General features: G+C 37.5%; 1 protein-coding gene across 4 annotated transcripts in view; it reads right to left on the bottom strand.

The window, feature by feature from the left end:
- The window catches only part of LOC135103343 (WD repeat and FYVE domain-containing protein 3-like), a 65,074-nt gene that overhangs the window by 9,059 nt on the left and 38,059 nt on the right, over positions 1–17,956 (bottom strand). For 2 of the 4 annotated variants that reach the window (XM_064009391.1, XM_064009393.1), the window contains 23 exons: positions 17,724–17,903; positions 16,821–17,042; positions 15,450–15,624; positions 14,595–14,785; positions 12,924–13,177; positions 12,734–12,832; positions 11,861–11,999; positions 11,372–11,551; positions 10,954–11,118; positions 10,363–10,516; positions 9,233–9,467; positions 8,661–8,887; positions 7,984–8,107; positions 7,111–7,234; positions 6,453–6,680; positions 4,887–5,078; positions 4,424–4,544; positions 3,842–3,982; positions 3,192–3,400; positions 2,227–2,392; positions 1,809–2,012; positions 1,411–1,522; positions 122–319 (listed from right to left, as the gene is read on the bottom strand). In XM_064009391.1, the coding sequence (XP_063865461.1) occupies positions 122–319; positions 1,411–1,522; positions 1,809–2,012; positions 2,227–2,392; positions 3,192–3,400; positions 3,842–3,982; positions 4,424–4,544; positions 4,887–5,078; positions 6,453–6,680; positions 7,111–7,234; positions 7,984–8,107; positions 8,661–8,887; positions 9,233–9,467; positions 10,363–10,516; positions 10,954–11,118; positions 11,372–11,551; positions 11,861–11,999; positions 12,734–12,832; positions 12,924–13,177; positions 14,595–14,785; positions 15,450–15,624; positions 16,821–17,042; positions 17,724–17,903 (4,040 nt within the window). The remainder of the gene's footprint in view (positions 1–121; positions 320–1,410; positions 1,523–1,808; positions 2,013–2,226; positions 2,393–3,191; positions 3,401–3,841; positions 3,983–4,423; positions 4,545–4,886; positions 5,079–6,452; positions 6,681–7,110; positions 7,235–7,983; positions 8,108–8,660; positions 8,888–9,232; positions 9,468–10,362; positions 10,517–10,953; positions 11,119–11,371; positions 11,552–11,860; positions 12,000–12,733; positions 12,833–12,923; positions 13,178–14,594; positions 14,786–15,449; positions 15,625–16,820; positions 17,043–17,723; positions 17,904–17,956) is intronic. The other 2 variants (XM_064009392.1, XM_064009394.1) reach the window with 2 other exon arrangements.

Below are 17,956 nucleotides of genomic sequence, written 5' to 3'. Positions count from 1 at the left end.
GAGAGAGAGAGAGAGAGAGAGAGAGAGAGAGAGAGAGAGAGAGAGAGAGAGAGAGAGAGAGAGAGAGAGAGAGAGAGAGAATTTTAAACAACAAATATCACATGAAATAAAAGCAACTTACTTAGAACAGAATAAGTGGCCACAGTTCCTGCAGTGGTGACGCCTCTCATAAATGCTAAACTTGACCTGGCAATTAGCACATGCATCACTGCCGTCATCTCTCACCCAGTGATCTGCCACAGCCCGACCAGGCTGATCAGGAACACTCCATGAGAACACTCGTCCCCTCGCATCTCCAACTAACACAGTTCGATGATCTCTGGAAAAGGGATGCATCGCTATGAATCACAAGTCCTTCCCATGGAGTCATCACTACAACCACCTGATGGTCATTCCTTAATTCATCATACCTCAGCAGTCTAGTGCACTTATGGTTCTCAAACCAGGCCTCTTGATCCATCCATGGGTGGCAGGGACCTTTTAATATACAAATCTGATATATATATATATATATATATATATATATATATATATATATATATATATATATATATATATATATATATATATATATATATATATATATATATATATATATACTGAACGTGTCTCACAACACAAGGGGGCAGTCACAGCCTGCCCTCTAAAGACAATTCTCTTCCTCCACACAAAACTACAAGCACCTAATAACACACACCCTTCACTCGATCAATTTTTGACCACTGCTTTGACCCTTTTATGGGACTGGCATTTCGGAGGGCATATTTTTTATTGGATTTTTGTTGCCCTTGGCTAGTGGTCTTCCTACATAAAAAAAAATATATATATATATATATATATATATATATATATATATATATATATATATATATATATATATATATATATATATATATATATATATATATATATATATATTAATGATCTGCTTTAATTAATTGCTTCTTGAGCTTTATTCATTTATTCATTCCAAGCTCATGGCCAATACCAGATTTTGCCAATCTGTACAGAAAAAACTGATTAGGAAAAAGACTGCCTGATTGGTTGATGATTAGAAATTGGCTCCACTGTGATGGGATCACACAGCACTGCATATCAATGTGGTTAGAGGGAAGGGTTGCAAGCTTCTATCAGCACCATTTAAAAGGTCACAGCCCAAAAGTCTAAAAACCACAGGCTACACTACAGACTATGCACAAGCTTAAATTACAGCACTCACTTGTAACATGAATTCTCACTAGTATACAACAAGATCGGCTACTAAGAATGAAAAACTATAATACAAAAAGAAAAATTAGAGTTTACTTATCTATAGCTAAGAAATCTGACTGAAAAGAAACAATAACATGAACAGAAAAAGAATACACTTATGTGCAAATATGAACTGGGATAAATTTTTTTATTACTAACTTGGAGATGGCAAGTGCTGTGACAGAGGCTGGCTCAGTGTTGTCCCGACGGTCGTAGGCAGTGTGCATCGTCAACTTGCTGCGGAATACCAGCTGGCACTCCCACTTCATCCCTGGAGCACAACAATCTTCATGTATTACATTACAAAATACAACAACAGGAACATCAACATGTTCAACTGCTTCATTATCATTCATTAATTTACATACATAAACCAACATCACTTACAGAAGCATTACCAAGGAGTGAAGATTCTGTTTTAATTTTCAGTTGTTCACATTAAATGAATGAAATGGTGCAAATTTGCCCATACCCCAGAAAACTAGATCTACAATCAAATCAGAATAGCATTTAAAAGGAATACAGTCTGCCAAGAAAATAAATGGGCAACTCATTACCTGGCATAAGGGGATTTTTTGGGAGCCTTTTCCTTGTCTCTTGTACTTTGGCTTGCTGATTCTGAGCCTCTTGAATTTCGGAGTCTGAGATCAGCACAAAGGTGTCACTGTCAGCCAGGCTGGTCTCACTCTTACTTGTTTGGAGGCGATGGTCATGGGTGTGAGAGGTTGCTCTCTCAATGGTGCTGATTGCACGGGCAACACCTGGTTCCAAAGCATTAATGTTCAATCTTCATGACAACTTACATATGTACTATTAGGACATTATGATAATTGTAGCCAGATGGTAAGGTAACACTGCCCAAGGAATTAAGACTTTATTTCCAACTAGTTTTGTCATATGGGTTTCTTCAGGAAAGTATGGCTGTCAAGCTAACAAGTCCAGTAAAGATATCAAACAATCATTATTTATACCTACCCTTGGGATAATGGGAACTTCTTCTGAGTACTATGTCATCCTGAGCCTCCAGTGACTTTGTCTGGGTAGAATCCATACTATGTGTGCTAGCACTAGAGACAGACATGGCCACTTGCCGGTGCAACAGACGTTTTTCCTTCTCAGTCTTACTTCCATGCAGCACCTCCTGTTGATAATTATATTCATTATTTCCATCACAATTTATTTTTCTCTCTCTTGTAAAAATGTAAAATTTAAAGTTATCCTGTTTTGATTATTTGCTAAACTGTCCTGGATTCATACATTGTTTTTCTTAAGTGCCACTTGTTTGGGAAATGAACAGTTATATGAAAAGTAAATACTATATGAAGCTTCTAGTAGAACAATGCAGTAAAATAAAGAATCATTAAAGTTTTGCAACATTTGAGATGCCATGTCTTTTAAACCAACAAAAATGTCTATGCTTTCCCTTAAGTTATGAGTGATCGAAGCAATCAATGATGAACATGGGAATGAAGACTTATAAGCTGAGGATGTTTTAGTGATGTTCAAAAGCATTGTTGATGGAGTGGTAGGGATGAAGCCCTAAAACTGGAATAGGGGCCTGCATTGTGGATGAAAGAGTTCAATTAAGTAGTAAAGGAAAAGAGATACATAAAACACTACAAAGAAATATATCATAGTGAATAAGAAATGCACAGAAAGAGGATATATGAAACACAAGAATGTATAAGAAGGGTGAAACCAGTGATAGAAGGTATAAAGAGGTTTGGTACAGAGCTGAGAAAACAATCTGGTCACAAGCATTGAGACCATATAAAGCATTACTGGAGAGATGTTGATAATTAGAAAAGAAAAGGGAATAAATGTTAGCAGTGAAGTGAATGAGGTAAAAGATGTGGATGGAAGGATGTTAAACTGACAATAGTAAGAATATGACAAGGACTGGACTCAAACCAGAATTTGAACCTCTTTGTGTCACTGACCTGCCCTGCAGTAGCTTTGTTTTCCTCTTCCTCTTCTTCCATCTCCTCCTGACTGGTCATTAACTTGGGATGAGAAGGAATCACAGTGTAGGACTCTAAGTCAACTGTGCTGGTATCTTCTTCATTTTGCTCATGTTTCTCATTTTCTTCCAAATCACTTTCTCCTTCCTCTGATAAACTGCTCTCACTCACACTCTTGGTCAGCAAAGCTGGAAAAAAAAAAATGTTGAGACAAATTCATGACACAAGGTAGTGGTGACAACAATACCCACCATGTGATATATCAGCACAATGGAATTCTATGAAATGGTGCTCTCAACCTTGAGGAAGGGAGCCTTGATAACCTTGGTCAGCAGTCTCTCTAAGGGAAAGTCATGCCAAAATCAAACTATCTCAAACAAGGCTGAAAAAAAAAGATGAGTGGTACCCTCTTGGTTGTCGATTGACAACCAGATGGTTTGGAAAGATGATGAATTCATGAATATTATAAAAAAAATTTGGGTCTGGTGATTGTTGATGCCTAATGGTAGAGATTATAGCTTCAAACAGCTGCTGTTTGCAAATGATACTGCACTGGTGACTGACTTTGAGAAGAGACTGAGAAAGCTGGAGTAAGAAGTTTTACATAATCCTATTTTTCTCTTTATCACCTTGTGGGAAATCTTCTACTGTGGAGAGGCGGCGCACTACTTCTCGAGCCCTGGCTAGATGTCCTGACTGAATTGTGTGTGAAGGAGACTGACCACTGGGGGACTGCAGGGACTTGGAACTTTGACAGCCACCTGCAATAACTATGCATTATAATTCATCATTAATTACCATCTCAATTCAAATAAAACTTTTAAATAATTGCACCAACATAGTTGAACAATCCTAAAAAGCATCTTTCTTTTAAGCCTCTGGCTGAGTAAAGTTGATGTGGTTGTGTGACATGCATGACCCAGGCCTGCATGATGATTCACTCGCATTCAAGTGTACAAAGACACCACTTCAGAATCAATGCTTTTGCTATTAATGTGTATTCAGCCAACAAGTATTCTGAAAAAATCACTTAAGGACAATAAAATAATGCTAACACTGGTCAATATCATGCAAATATCCCACAATATTATTCACTAACTGAATTCTCTTTAAGATAACTCCTGAAAATAAAATATTTGGTCCTTATATTTTCAAGTGTGGCATCAATAAAGCAATGCAATTATGAACAAGCAAGAACAGAGAAAGACTACCTGTTGTGCTATCCTTGGAGACTGTGGTCTGATCTTCTTCAGCAGTAGAGGGGGCAGTGGCAGTGGTGGAGTGTGCAGAGGACTCATTGGCTGGAACCTGAACATACTCAATACTCCACATCTGCAAAACAATACCTGTTATGTTGTTCCTGCATTATATTTTCAGGTTGTTTCTGCATTTTATTATGAGAACTTGAAAAATGCAGACAAGAGGATTAATAAAATGATCTCTCATTCTTAACTAAAACACTGGCCAAAAGAGTCAGTTTATAATCATAACCTTTAGTATGGAAGTAACACTTGATATTTATCCATTATCTCTAAATACAATTCAACAAAATTTTGAAACTGACCATAGGCAGGAAAAATATATATACTCTTTTCACAAAACTTATATGAAATAAAAAATGACAAGTAAGAACAAAGCCAGCACAAGTAGTCTGGCATGTGACACCTCACTCACTCTGACTACTCCATCTGAAGAGCCAGTCATTATCACATTGTTGGGGTCCCACTCATGCATAGTGGAGAACGACACACACAATATCTGTTGCTGGGGTGAATGGGCACCAAGGGCAGTGTTGACAGTAGCCACAGCCGCACCATTGATGCTCCATACATGCAGCCAGGTGCCAGCACATGTAGCAATGTCACCCTGCAAGGTTAATGTGTAAAAGGAAGCTTGCGATCACAAATGCCTACAGACTTACCTATAACATATTCCATTAGTTTAAAATGTACGAATATTTCTATCTATTGATGCCAGGGATGAGCTGGAAGGTGAATACAGAATGCATAATACAGTAAATGAGAGAGCAGCAAATTAGGAATCCTTTATCCAGTATTCTAAATTCTGCAAGGTCTCAAGTGCTGACATGACATGACACAAATGGAAAATTCCTGGTAATCAACAAGTTAGTGTTCCTTTTTAGTATTTTCATTAACAAACCTAATGTACAGTTGGCTACACTATTGTGAGGTCCACTTAACATTGCCAATGCTGGCCAAGATAGTATTTCCAAGACACTTATAGTGAGCTTTGCTCGATCCATTCATTGGTGGTAGAGAAAGTTTAGGAGAGGAGGTTAAGGGAGGTAATAGGGGTCTCCCTACCACCAATGAATGGGTCAAGTGAAGCTCACTACTAGTGTTTTGAAGTTACTATCTCAACCATCACTGGCAATGCTAAGTGGATTTCACAGGAGTGTGGCCAGCTGTACATCTAATGTTTGATGTTACATAGATCATCTTTTATTAACCCCTAAAGGACCAGAAGTAGCTATAGCCACTTTACCAGACAGGAGCTGGAGGAGATTACACTAAATTTAGCTACTTTTTGTTAATTTTTGTAGTTCAGTCTGGTAATACTACCTGCGAGCAAGTTAGGCTAATCTCTCAATATCTACCTAGCCCTCAATATGGCCTAATGCAGTAAAAATCATTCTGACGAGTCTGATGCCCTGTCCACCCCCTCCTGCCCTCTTACCTCAATGCCATGCATACTAACTACTTACACTTAACCACTTGCTACACATCTCAGTGAGAGTGCAATAGGGGAGGAATTCAATAAAACTGTTTAGCATGTATGAAGAGAATTCAGGCCACCTATTTCCATTAGGCACTAGCTATATCCAGTCAGGCAAGACAGACTTGTGGCAGGCGAGTGACTCACTCCCTCTAAAAGTCTCTCCTCTTCAACTCATTGTCTCTCCATAACCACTGCAAACACAGACATCTGGATGGCATCGTTAGAAAGAGGAGGACAATGTTGAATACAAAGTCTATTTCATTTGCTCTTTGATTGCAGGCTAAGTTTAAGATGCACGAATACATGCTATTTTTTGACGTTTAGTGCTGGAGGGCTGGTTCTAGCAGGAAAAAAATCACCATCACTACCAGTCCTTTAGGGGTTAAATTGTGATCATTGCTATTTTTCTTCTTTTAAGCAAATAAAATCACTTAAAAATGTTATTTTCAACATCTCTAAAATAATGTCACATGGCTGATGAAATTCTACCACTGCACTTACTGTCTGCTCGTTGATGGCCAGAGCAGCCACAGGTGCCTGGTGAGGGGCCAACTGACGAACATAAGCCAGGCGTGCCAAGTCCCAGATGATGGCTGAACGGTCCCGAGAGCCAGACACCAGCAAGCCATAGGCACTACAGGCTGCCAGACAAGTGATGCCATCACAATGGCCATATAGGATCTTCTTCTGAACCAACTGCCTTTTGATGATTTCATAAACGTTGATCACCTAAGCAGAAAACAAAACCTGTTTTTAAAAAAAATTATTTCTTTAACTTTTTATTCATTTATTTATGTATATAATCTGATAGAAGTAGTGCTTCATTTACTTAATTTTGAAAGAATATGGAAGAAATAACCTACTGCCCAAATTTTGGTATGGCACATCATTTTGTGGTATATTCAGCTTGGGAGGTTAACTATGCAGTCATCAATGACTATGGAAGAACAGGACAAGTACATATGCCTATGTATGTGTATTTATGTTTCTGAGAATTCATCCAAGGAAATAATAATTAGAGAAAAGTCCATTTATTCTAGCCATGAATTCCCTCCTTGTGGTGAAGACTGATCAAAAAAGGAGAAAAGTGAATGAAGCTTGCAAGTCTTTTTACACAATGTACACATAATAAAGGAAACATGAAAAGAAGCAAGCATACAGTAGAGGTGCCTGCAGTGATGATGGTCTTGTTATTGGGGCACACAGCAGCAAGAATCTCCCCATTTTGTGGCGTCTCACTCACTAGCACAGCTCGCTCGCTCTCATATCCACCAATCCGCAAGCTGAAAATTTAAGTATCTTTTTTACTTATATTCTGTTATTATTATTTTAGTATTTATCTCACTTTATTTGTGCCTCCTTGTGTGACTTCCTAGTCTCTACTTCAACTCCACATCTGTAAACCCCTTATGTCAGACATTTATGATCAGATTATCACTTATATCACACTCTTTCATCTATCTGGACACACTTCTCACAAACCAGATCTTATCTGGTTTAAGAGACAGGAATGCAGCCACATGTACGGGCCAGAGTGCAGTGCAGTACCCTCAGACAACATATCCAAGGCTGTATTAATGAAGATTCTTAACAAGGTTTGACTTGTTAAGAACAAGGTTCTTAACAAGAGGTTTGACTCAGCCCAACTTTTGTGCTTAGAGTTGTGCTTAACTTCCTAAGTCATGCTGAGCCTAGGTCTTAAGGCGCTGAAAATTCAAGACTTGTACTTTAGCCCTTGTACTTATAGGCACCCCTTCAACTTCACCACCACTTTGTATGTAGATTACTATGCATTTTTATTATTCAGTAATACTATCACATACTATGCTTTCAGTAACAAAATGTGTTTTAATGAGTTCAGGTGTGGTACAGGGCCAGGAGCATACAAGCCTTTTCCACTCATTGCATAATCTGAATTATAAGACATATTGGTTTGGGATTCTCTCCAACTGATCTAGCAGAACAAGGGTTTACTTTATGTTAAAAATTCTGAGTTTGGCATCTCACACCAAGTAATTAATCTTTCTCTTACCTCTGGTCAGCAAAGCCCCATGCCAGAAAACGCTGATAAGTAGGAGGAATTAGGGTTTTGTTTTGTTCCACAGCCAATATCAGTTTGTCCTGAGCAATGATCTGACCAACTGCTCCTTTCACTTCTGCAATACATGCAAATAATCAAGGATTAAAAGTTTATTCAAATTTCTAAGCAAATTTCATATGCATGAATACCTGAATAAAAAGCAACGTCAAATATTCTCACTCACATTTAAAATCCAAAGACTCAGAGCTCTGAGTGCTGATCTTACATTAAAAGGTGCTTTAGGAAAGGTTCTCTTTTGTGGCTACAGACTTCTTCAGATAATGTAAAATAAAGATTAGGATGGGTACATGCACTATAGTTGCATGTGACCTTCACTTCACATAGAAACAAAGGTGTAAGGAAATGTTTGTGAATGTAATCATGAATTTACATGTATGCTTATCTTGTCTCAGCTAGCTTGCTTAAAGAGTGATGTCAGCCTGATAGATAGATAGATAAACATGTCAGTGATAACTAGAGTAGCAATTCATCTCTCACTCTACTGTATGCCTAATGATACTAAAGGGAGATCATCCCATTAACTCCTTTTAGTTACAGACTGCCCACTTGTGTCTGTACTAGAGAGTAACTGGCATGATGCAGTGGGTCAAAGAACATGTTTTACTCACCTTTGATTGCATGCATTGAGGGTCTTAGGTTATCCAGGTTCTGATAAAAGACCTTTTCTATAGGAGTTACAGAAGGAGCCTGAGAGAGTGGTCCAGCATCAATAATGGAAGTGCGCTGGCCAGAGAGCTTCTTGCAGGGGTGGGGTTTGCGAAACAGTTGCTTAGGGATCTGGCCAAAGTTGTTGATGAACCCTATTGTTGCATTTTTCTTTAGAGGGTCATCAATGCTGGAAGAAGAAAAGTTTAAAATGTAGGATTTTATTATAAGTAATGACACTAAGACAAATAATAGTCTAATGAAACATGAATCATTAAAACATATTACAAGTGGTACAAGAAAACAATGAAGTTAAATTTTTGGGTTCATTACATGAAAAATACAAACAAATTACAAATGATGACAACTAAAACATTATAATAAATACTATTATTAGAAAAATGGCAGCTTCAATTATATGACTATTAAAAAGAATAGAAAATTTACAAATGATAAGTGTATGAAAAAATATGATAAAATAAGTAAGTTTTGGCTAAGCTCATTTAAGGTTTGGTAGATATTATATGATTCTCACTTGTAGATGTCCACATTGCCTTCATAAAAGAGGTGGTGGAAGACATTGACTGCTTCCACAGCTGGCTGGCCAAGCTGCTTGTAGCCAAAAATCAAGTCAATCCACTCATGGAGGTGTGCAGACACATAGTCACATTCAAGAGCCATTCGATGCAACCGGATGAACTCTCTGGCATCCCCCTTAGCCCAGGGCGGCAACACCACATCATCCAGCTGCTTCCCACTCTGCTTACACCCTGTGCCATAAATATAACCATTCTGTATCTAGCTGTTATCATTATCTTTCCACCATAGCAGGTTTTCCTGTTGTGTTTCCAACCTTAAGTATAAAAACTAATTTTAGCATTTGTTATATCCCATCCCCATGCTTACATCAGATTTTATTTCTTCCCCTGCATGTAACTCATATTTTCATCACCTGTTGCTGCAACATTATCATCTATACACTGCATGATCTCATTTAAGAACCAAACCAATAGTGCACATTACTTAATAACCAATATCCATTGTTAGTGTAACAATGAAGATATCCATTCATAACTAATGAATACTCACAGAGATAGAAACCTTATTTAATTTGAAAACTATAAATCTGATAACACTCAGTCCTTTGAAAATCTCATTTCTTCCCCTCTTCTTATTTACAGATATTAATTATTCTTTTAAGCTCTTTCACATTCTGCATTAAACCAATTCCTTTTTTCCTCACTTTGCACAATGGTACACATTTTCCACTTTCTTGTTCATCTTTTCTATGAAGTTATATTTCTGTTCTAAATCATTTATTCCTTCCATTATTTCTTCAATCAGTTTAATCGAAGAACTTCATGAGGTGAGTAAAGTTTTGGCATGATTCCACCTTTTACTTGTCTGCGTGTGTGTGTGGTATGTGTGTGTGTGTGTGTGTGTGTGTGTGTGTGTGTGTGTGTGTGTGTGTGTGTGTGTGTGTGTGTGTGTGTGTGTGTGTGTGTGTGTGTGTGTGTGTGTGTATCAATTAGAGGTGTGTGGTTAAACTTTAAAAAATCAGTGTCAACTTTAAATGGTACTTGCAGTTGTGGTTTTATTGTTATTGGTGTACATGAAAAATAATCCTAAAAGTTAAAACAGTATACATGGCTACATTAAACTTACCAAGATCAAACTTGTTTGAGTTGACAAGAAATTCAGGCAGATAAAAGAACTCTGGTATAAGCTCCTTCACATCAGCCATGTTGTTGCGTGAGGCCGAGTGCCACGCCTCCTTCATGCTGTGAAACATCCGGTCTGCCAAGTCAAAGTGACCACCCTGCCACAAACACAATGATCAGCAACACTTCTCACAGTATCACTGGGCACACTTTCATCATTTGTCACCATTCACTGCCAATCAACCAGCAACTGATAGTTCAAGTCCCTACATTAACTATTCTCTAGGACCACAACTGAGAATAAAGCATATATTTATAGGATATTTATGTCTAGCAAGATAATTTCAATAAAATTTTCAACTTTTAATCTTTTTTCTGGTGATATTCAATATGATGGTGGCCAGGGGATCTAGGCCCTTACTTTTTCTTTTAAATTTAAATTTCATCAACCTGTAAGTTTATTCAGCATAATAAGTCCTGGAGCCTAACTACTGTATGTATTAGTTGAAGGTAAAGAGCATATATAAACAGGCTAAAGTGATACTAATGACAGTCACTTGAGCTCATCAGTAACAACCAATATTATATGTGATACCTGGAGACGAAGGAAATGCTGGGTAAAGGGTTCCATGCGCACCAGGTAGGATGATACAATCATGGCTGAAGAATAGTGAGTTCCATAATGGTAGGGTGGAGTCTCCCCTGATGGATCATCCCACTCACGGTATCTCTTGGCAAACTGCTCCAGCCTCTCTGGAGTCTTCAATGCAAAATTCATTAACAACAGAATTTTGGATAAATCTGGTATTGTGATCTGATGCATAACTGATTCTTCTAATATGCAAATTATCAGTCAAAAAGTTGAATTTAGCATCAAGAAAATCATTATCAAATTTTCTAATGCTGGAATAAGACATTATGAATTTCTGTTCTTGCATTAACAGGGCAGTGATCATTTAAATTGTTCACCTGTGAAAATAGGAAGTTTTGCTACAAGAGTAAAGGAGGCTTACCTGGGCCCCCATGGGTTTAGAAAGATCCCTGAAAGTTGCAGGTGAGGCAAGATCCAGTTCCTCTGAGGCATAATCAGCCAGCACCCAGGGGAAAATGGGGTACTGCATGAGGTCATTGTAGGATCGTCCTGCCAGTGTGTTGAGGTGCATCAGGTACTGGAAGTTACTAATCTCACCACGCTGAGGAATCAAAGTGATGTACAGCCTCAGTTATATATGAACTGCAATATCAAAATAAAGTTAATGTGCAGAAATATGCCAGAGCACAAATAGTCCATTAGTCTCAGAGAAATCTGTTAATTTCACATGTATCTGGAAAAATTATTAAGTTTTAATTTGGCTAAACTATAAAAAATCTTCCATTACTCCATTAAACCAGATGATAATCCCAGGGTGTTTAATTTTATTTCATAAAATTTAAAATGATTTGTATACTCCAAGATGACCTCTCCCTAGAAGTGCCTTTAGATAGTCATTCATTGTACTCACCACCCATCGGTGCGTGACAGAAGTCTCTCCGATGATTGAGGAGAAAAGACCACCTGCCTGTTCCACACTGGCTGACCGCCGCTGGCCCTCCACAGACTGTTGGGCATTGTCTGCCAGCCCAGTGCACACCATCAGCAATCTGTTCACATACAAAATTAAGAAAAGATGCTTATTTATCCTATTTGAAGATTATATCTTTTTCAAGGACTTGAGATGAATGCTAGGATAATGAAACCAATTTCATCATTCACAGTAATCCTATGTCAAAACAAACAATAATCGCATATAAATGTAAATTAGCTGAGATGCACAAGAGATGTCAGATGCCATCTTACTGAGTGTAATGTCAAGTTATTCATGATTGATTCAGTCTTGTATGATCTATTTTCACCATCAATACATTTTCACCAAAACTTCACCAAAAGTGGGAAACTCACTGTGCTATATTCAGAAAAAAAATCTGAAGTAATGCAAATGGGAATAAGATATAACTACTGCAGCTGTGTGTAAAGAATACAAAAATAAAGAAGTATACCATCTCAGATATTTGTTATAGAAAATAACTTTGGAGGCCACTGTGGACAATTGTTGCAACCAAACACACAACTACTCTAATACTGACACCAGATCCTAGTGTCTGTGGCCAAAGGATTGACAGAACATCTGAATATCCCAAGCTTCAAAGCATAAGAGAGATGGTTCCCAATTTTATGATGTGCGGAAGAAGACAGTTTTCCAAATACTTGCTTTTTAAACCAAAGATTTAGTCTGCAATACACCAGATGGCAGACATGCTTTCAAATCTATAGTTTGTTATAAGAAAGGATTATTTTTCATAGTTGCTTAAAACTATAATCTCAGTGTGTAGCAAACCTCTGATATGTTTTGTTGCGCAGTTTGCGAGGTAATGCAAGCAAATAGTTCCTTCCATCAGATGAAAATATCTCCAATGCAATTGGTTGCAAAAGATATCTGAAAAAGAGGAAAAAAGAGAAAAGATTTTAGAAAAGCACCAATCAATAATCTAGTATTTCACATGTTTTCAATAAGAAATGGAACTAACCTTCTCTGATGGACTTCTCTGATTTCATCATAATGGAACTTGGAACATGCATGCTGCTCCTGACTGGTTCGAGGACTAGTGGATGGCACAATGGGCTCATGGGAACCTTCCGGCAAGGAGGCAATGTCTCGGATCTCTCGACTTTTAAGCAAAGTAAAGCCATCCACAATGTAGAAGTGCTCTCGGCCAAAGAGCAAGAGGCCTTCTATGGTGTCCAATCCCTGTATCCTGGCACACCGGAACATGTGGCTGATCTGAAGCAACAAACATTGTACAGAACAGACCCTTCTCGTTTTCCTGACCGTCTTGGAGATATGCCCAGCATTGTTGACCTTTTCCTAATCTCTAATCCTTCTGCTTATGCTGTCACTCTATCTTCTGTGTTGGGCTCCTCTGATCACAACCTCATATCTGTACCTTGTCCTATAGCTCCAATACCTTCTCAGGACCCCCCTAAGGCCTCTGATGCAGAGAAGCCACAGAATGCCTGACTTCTGATCTCTTTAAAATTTCTGATTGAGGGGAGAGCAAACTTAGTATTGTTCAATGCCTCAAAAATTCAATTCCTCCATCTATCAACTCAAGACAACCTTACAGATAACTATCCCCTCTTCTTCAGTAACACTCAACTGTCCCCCCTCTTCTACACTGAACATCTTTGGTCTGCCTTTTACTTATAATCTAAACTGGAAATTTCACATCTCATCTCTAGCTAAAACAGCTTCCATGAAGTTAAGTGCTCTGAGTCACCTCAACCAGATTTTTTCCAGATCCCTCCTCCTGTGCCTCACTGCACAAGACTCTTCTTTCTCTCACTCCTATTCTGTCCACTTCTCTAATGCAAGAGTTAACCAGTATTCTCAATCATTCATCCCTTTCTCTGGTAAACTCTGGAACTCCCTGCCTGCTTCTGTATTTTTTCCTTCCTATGACTTGAACTCTTTCAAGAGGGAGGTTTCAGCACACTTATCCTTTACTATATGATTATTTTACTTGGCATTTCTTATTTGGGAACTGGCATTTAAGTGGGCATTTTTCATTTATTATTATTATTATTTTTTTTTTCAAATTTATGTTGCCCTTGGCCTGTGGCCCTCCTACATAAAAAAAAGGCCCATTAATATGTCTCACACATGAGTAAATCATCAAATACAATAAGGAAGGACACAGCAGCAGAGCTGCAATGTGCTACTAGAAACATAAAAGTAGGGACAAAGAGTTGGTAAAAGTTTACAGTGGACAATACTAATGTCCTTATATTTTACTGTTCTCATAGCATATGAGCCACTTAAGCTTCCCCTATCACACAAAATACCCTGGGATTAAGATGGATATTTCTGCTTTTTCCTTCTCTTCTATTTTCCTTTCACAGCTTTTTATTTATTTATTTTATTTATTTCTTTTTTTTTAACAATCTTTGAACCAAATGTTTGTTTGTTTTTCAACTCTGTTCTCTTCAATACTCACATTTATTCCCTTTCTCCCTCATCCTTAAACTTCCTTCTAAAAATACCTTCTATTCACTTGGTGCTTTTTACTCCATTATCAGCAAAAAAAAAAAAAGAAAAGCAAACAAAATATAAAATACAGTAAATATGAAAATAAACAATATTACAGTATGAAAATAAATAAAAATATTAGCTAGGTGGTGTAGCTCCTCCCCTTACTCACTTTCTCTCCATAGTCCAAGAGCCTCAGAAGGGTCTGGTTATCTGGGTTCTGGGAGTCATCAGTTGGAGCTGTGGTGTCCTGACCCACCACTTCCCCAACATCCAGTGAGTCACTGTCATCTTCAATATCTGAAGCAGGCCGGCTATTGGGACCACCAGTCTTCACTATTGCTCCCTGAAGTCCCTTCATGTCTATCCCATGGAACAACATTGCCAAGAAAAGAAAGGAAAGGCACAAAATGAAGTAAATAAACTTAGAGTTCCATCAAATTATACAAAATGAGATCAGTCTGTATGATATTATGTTGCAAGAAAAATTAATCCTACCAATCGTAAAAATAAGTTTTTATAATGATTCAAATAAAAAATAGTTACAGCACAAAATTATAGAATCTAAATTGAAAATTAATGATAATCCATTTGGCTTCCTTCATTTGGGACTGCCATCTCAGTGAGTCTTTTTCTTGCTTTTCTTGCCCTAGATCAGTCCCCCTCTTACATAAAAGAATTCTGATTGCAAGTCCAGTTTGAAACCCTTAGCCATGTAAATAAATGGAGAAGTTGGTGTCAGATATAGCCATCAGTGGGCCCTTGGTGGACAAATGCAGTGTCAGCTATAGCCAACAATGGGGCTGTACAAGTTAATCAACACACTGTGCTAGAGTTTAAGGTTGAAAATAAATATAAATAAGATCAAAGAGTAAATGTGAACTGGCTTAATCCTATGCAAATATGGAAGCATGAAAGGTGAAAAAAGAGAAATTAAGTTATTAATATTATTTTCACTCTTTAAATGACAATGATGATGATGATGATGATGATGGCACAGTTTCACTTCAGCAATGATAATATTTACCTATGTCTCCAACTTCTCTGCCAGCAAAGCTGTCTGCTGTGTCCAAGTTGGTAGTTTCCTCTTCAATCACTAGTTCTCTGTCCCGCATATCAGTGTCAGAAAGACCCTCAGGTCTCTCTTTTTCTGCAAACTCCTTACTGTCAAAACTTGAGGCTACTTTGTACTTCAGTTGTCTCTGTGTTGAATAATATAAATCAAGACACAACAAAATTACATACAAGAGTCAATAATAATTGATTAATTAGGAATTTGAATTATTCTAACCTACATCAAAGGAAAGGGCATCTCTATGGCTAGCTAATATAAAATACAAATTTGTGTTAGGAAATAGTTACCATACAAAAATACAAGTCAACTTAAAGCAATCAATTTTCTTCACAATTGTGGCAGCCCCTGCTGTAATTATGTGACAAAGACATAAAAATTGAGAAAACAGCATTTCAAAGTCCTGCTCCCCATCCAGCCACACCCGTATTCACCTCACTTCAACCCTGAACTGATGTGAGGCAAGTGACCATACTTGACATATGCCTTAGAACTGTCAAAAGCCCACAGGTGATTCGCCATTGAGCTGATTGGACATGTTGCCTCTTTCAGAAGCTTACCCGTCTCTAGCTCAGAACACCTTACTGTACAGTCCATGAGTGGAAAAGAAATTAGGTCTTTGTTAGATTCTGACTTTATAAACTTAACCTTTAGGCTTTCAGGATATGTCTGTTACCTCATATGAGAGAATGTGTTGGACTATTCATTGCATGAGAAAATTCAGTTTCAACCCTGGTGTTGCTTAGCTCACTTATGCATGGAGGCACCACAATTATGACATTATAAGAGTAGATTATTTCACCTTATACTAACAAACTGCTTATGTTGACCACACAACTATTCTATCAACTTGTTTTTATAATATGGGACTAAATATCTTAAGCTGGATGATAAGAATTTGTTATGAAAGATTCTTGCATATCTAAAAAAAAAAAAAAAATAAATAAATAAATAAATAAATAAATAAATAAATAAATAAATAATATATATATATATATATATATATATATATATATATATATATATATATATATATATATATATATATATATATATATATATATATATATATATATATATATATATCATCATTAAAATCATCAGTTTGTAAGAGTTCACTGCAAGACAAATGTCTCCCTAACTTTATGTGCTCACTTCTGTCAGCTAGCTGTCTAACAATACTGACTAAACTTTTTACCTTATCTCTCCATTCAGTTCTCTGTTCACTCTGCCTTCTTTTTACCATTCCTAAGTTGCCATTCCTTTGACTTTGACTGTCCATCTTTTCTATTTTACAGATCATAACAAAGTGAAAGAATAGCTTACACATTCTGGATTCTCTGTGTGTTGTTTGTAGGGGTAATGCTTGTAGAAGTGTCTATTCTGCACCATTTTCTTCCTCATCCTGCATGGCCCCTCAGTGGCATCTAGGATCCACTTATCCAAATGTGAACCTTTCATGGGTCCCCACAGCCCTCGTTCCCGTGTCAGCTCCCGCTCACACCGCTGCCATGACTCCCAGACATAGCTTGTCATGTGCTTCTGTTTCTGATAATAATAAAAGGTTATACTTTAAGAGAATGAAGATGATAATCAGAAAAATACTGTTACTGAAGTTACAAAAGTACAGTTATCCCATTAAGTAAGGACACTTATATTGAGAAATAGAAAATAAATACTTAAATACAGTAGAGCTCCAGCATTCATATTTGAAAAAAGGGAGGATTGTCCTAAAAATCCACAAGTTCAAATTTTCAATGGAAATTCAAAATAATTATTGAGAAAGATTTCACAACAGTACACAAAAGTTACAAAATATCATATAAAGAATATAAAGGAAAAAGGTAAATGCTATACTCCTGGAAGCAGAGGGCTGGTGGCTCCAACCAGCCCTAGGCTTAAAATCCCTGCATTAGAGCATGATTTGGAAGCAAACTGGCTCCAAATTAGAAAGAAGAAAAAAAAAAAAAAAAAAAGGCATGGAAGATATTGGAACAACAAAAGAAAACAACCTCCTCTATAGAAACAGAGAACCTATGAATAAACTAGATGAGACAGTAGTGCCAGCAAAAGTGTGCACCAATTGAAGGATTGGAATAATGCACACAAATGTAGCTCAGGCCCTGTCATATACAACTATGCAAATACCACCATAAGTTAAACATTAATTTATATAGGAGAAATTACATGTGGGTATCATATTCATGTCAAAAGATGAAAGCAACTGACCTGCAAGTGCTGCCTGTACTGGAGATCAACAAGGTCACCAATAATTGAGATGTGAGTGAAGGTAGCCATCTGGACATCAGCCATTGGTATAGCAACTTTACGGGCCACAATGCTGTCCTCCCGCCGCCCCTTGGTGCGCGAGGCCAGCCTCGTCAGGCCTCCTGTCACCTTCTGCAGCTTCTGGACATACCATGAGGAATATGGAGTGCTTCAGAAAATTAAAGGTACATCAC

Source organism: Scylla paramamosain, chromosome 9 (assembly GCF_035594125.1).
Source record: "Scylla paramamosain isolate STU-SP2022 chromosome 9, ASM3559412v1, whole genome shotgun sequence".
NCBI classification, from domain to species: Eukaryota; Metazoa; Arthropoda; class Malacostraca; order Decapoda; family Portunidae; genus Scylla; species Scylla paramamosain.
The sequence above is the reverse complement of the archived record's forward strand: the minus strand, read 5'-3'. Positions and strand labels throughout refer to the sequence as shown.